At 43.9% G+C, this 2,584-nt stretch overlaps 1 protein-coding gene across 1 annotated transcript in view; it reads left to right on the top strand.

Moving 5' to 3' along the window:
• The window catches only part of LOC103398918 (dedicator of cytokinesis protein 5-like), a 40,995-nt gene that overhangs the window by 29,749 nt on the left and 8,662 nt on the right, over window positions 1-2,584 (top strand). The window contains exons 18-19 of the mRNA XM_025053882.1: window positions 1,143-1,392; window positions 2,261-2,396. Coding sequence (XP_024909650.1) covers window positions 1,143-1,392; window positions 2,261-2,396 — 386 coding nt within the window. The remainder of the gene's footprint in view (window positions 1-1,142; window positions 1,393-2,260; window positions 2,397-2,584) is intronic.

Here is a 2,584-nt window from a genome sequence, read left to right as displayed (position 1 = left end):
AGCTAATCTGTTAGCTGGTTCTAAGCTAATCTGTTAGCTGGACCATTTGTTAGCACGTTCAGAGCTAATCGGTTAGCATGTTCCAAAGCTAATCTGTTAGCCGGTTCCAAAGCTAATCTGTTAGCTGGTTCCAAAGCTAATCTGTTAGCTGGTTCAGAACTAATGTGTTAACATGCTCAGAGCTAATTTGTTAGTTGGTTTAGAGCTAATCTGTTAGCTGGTTCTAAGCTAATCTGTTAGCTGGACCATTTGTTAGCACGTTCAGAGCTAATCGGTTAGCATGTTCCAAAGCTAATCTGTTAGCTGGTTCAGAACTAATGTGTTAACATGCTCAGAGCTAATTTGTTAGATGGTTTAGAGCTAATCTGTTAACTGGTTCTAAGCTAATGTTTTAGCCGCTCTGAGCTAATCTGTTAGCATGTACCGAAGCTAATCTGTTAGCTGGTTCGGAAGCTAATCTGTTAGCTGGTTCAGAGCTAATGTGTTAGCATGCTCAGAGCTAATTTGTTAGTTGGTTCAGAGCTAATCTGTTAGCTGGTACTAAGCTAATGTTTTAGGCGCTCCGAGCTAATCTGTTAGCTGCATCAGAGCTAATCTGTTAGCTGGTTCTAAGCGAATGTTTTAGCTGCTCCGAGCTAATCTGTTAGCTCCTTCAGAGCTAATCTGTTAGCAGCTTCAGAGCTAGTCAGTTAGCTGGTTCAGAGCTAATCTGCTAGCATGTTCCAGAGCCAATCTGTTAGCTGGTTCGGAGCTAATCTGTTAGCTGCTCCAGAGCTAATCTTTTAGCTATTCCAGACCTAATCTGTTAGCTGCTTCAGAGCTAATCTGCTAGCATGTTCAGAACTAATCCGTTAGCTCATTCAAAGCTAATCTGTTAGCTGCTTCAGGCTTAATCTATTAGCATGTTCAGACCTAATCTGTTAGCTGCTCCGGAGCTAATCTGTTAGCTGGACCATCTGTTAGCTGCAACAGAGCTAACCTGTTGTCTGCTTCAGAGCTAATCTGCTAGCGGCTCAGAGCTAACTTGTTAGCTGCTCCAGAGTTAATCTGTTAGCATGTTCCATAGCTAATCTGTTAGCATGTTCCAGAGCTAATCTGTTAGCTAGTTCAGAGGTAATCTGTTAGCATGTTCCAGAGCTAATCTGTTAGCTGCTTCACTTCTTCACTGACTGTAAAATATCATGTGATAGTCCAAAGTATTTCTGTGTGTACTACTGCAGTATTTCGTCAGTCCAGTTGTTTCTTCAACTTCCTTCTTCTTCTTCTTCTTCTTCTTCTTCTTTTCGTTCAGGTTTTTATCATCACGCTCATCGGTGACATTAAATTCCAGCACTTCAACCCGGTCCTTGAAACCTACATCAACCAACACTTCAGCGCCACCTTGGCTTACACGTAAGTACTGCTTCTCTTACTTCCCCATGATACCATATATTGCGATACTACAGAAACGAGCTAATTTGTTAGCATGTTCAAAGCTAATCTGTTAGCGTGTTCCAGAGCTAATCTGTTAGCATGTTTGGAGCTAATATGTTAGCTGCTACAGAGCTAATCTGTTAGCTGGACCATCTGTTAGCTTTCACAGAGCTAAACTGTTAGCTGGTTTAGAGCTAATCAGCTAGCATGCTACAGAGCTAATCTGTTAGCTGGTTCAGAGCTAAACTGCTAGCATGTTCCAGAGCTAATCTGCTAGCATGTCCCAGAGCTAATCTGTTAGCTGCTACAGAGCTAATATGTTAGCATGTTCAAAGCTAATCTGTTAGCTGTTTCAGAGCCAATGTGTTAGCATGTTCTGAGCTAATTTGTTAGCATGTTCAAAGCTAATCTGTTAGCGTGTTCCAGAGCTAATCCGTTAGCACGTTCACGACTAATCTGTTATCTCGTTCAAAGCTAATCTGTTAGCTGCTCTGGAGCTAATCTGTTAGCTGTTTCACAGCTAATCAGCTAGCATGCTCAGAGCTAATCTGTTAGATGCTACAGAGCTAATCTGCTAGCATGTTCAGAGCTAATCTGTTTGCTGTTTCAGCGCTAATCTGTTAGCATGTTCCAGAGCTAATTTGTTATCTGGTTCAAAGCTAATCTGTTAGCTGCTCTGGAGCTAATCTGCTAGCATCTTTCAAAGCTAATCTGCTAGCATGTTCCGAGCTAATCTGCTAGCATCTTCCAGAGCTAACCTGTTAGCTAGACCATTTGTTAACTGGTTCGGAGCAGATACAGAAAAAACATTGCGATACATCTGCGCTATCCCCCCCCCCTCCCGCAGGAAGCTAACCGGCGTACTCAACTACTACGTTAGCCACGCGGAGGAGCCAGACCTGACGGAGCGTCTCTTCGCGGCGCTCAAGGCTCTGAAATACCTCTTCAGGTTCATCGTCCAGTCCCGGGTCCTGTATCTGAGGTGACCTTTGACCCTTTGACCCCTTGACCTCCTCCTCTGCGGGTTTAACCTTTGACCCCTTGCCTTCTGTCTGTTGGCCGCTGTCTGTTGACTGCTATCTGTTGACCGCTGTCTGTTGATCTCTGTCTGTCGGTCTCTGTCTGTTGACCGCTGTCTGTTGGCCGCTGTCTGTTGGCCTCTGTCTGTTTG

This window comes from Cynoglossus semilaevis, unplaced genomic scaffold (assembly GCF_000523025.1).
Source record: "Cynoglossus semilaevis isolate Cse_v1.0 unplaced genomic scaffold, Cse_v1.0 scaffold1397, whole genome shotgun sequence".
Classification (NCBI taxonomy): Eukaryota; Metazoa; Chordata; class Actinopteri; order Pleuronectiformes; family Cynoglossidae; genus Cynoglossus; species Cynoglossus semilaevis.
Note: the sequence above shows the minus strand (reverse complement) of the source record. Positions and strands in the feature narration are given on the sequence as shown.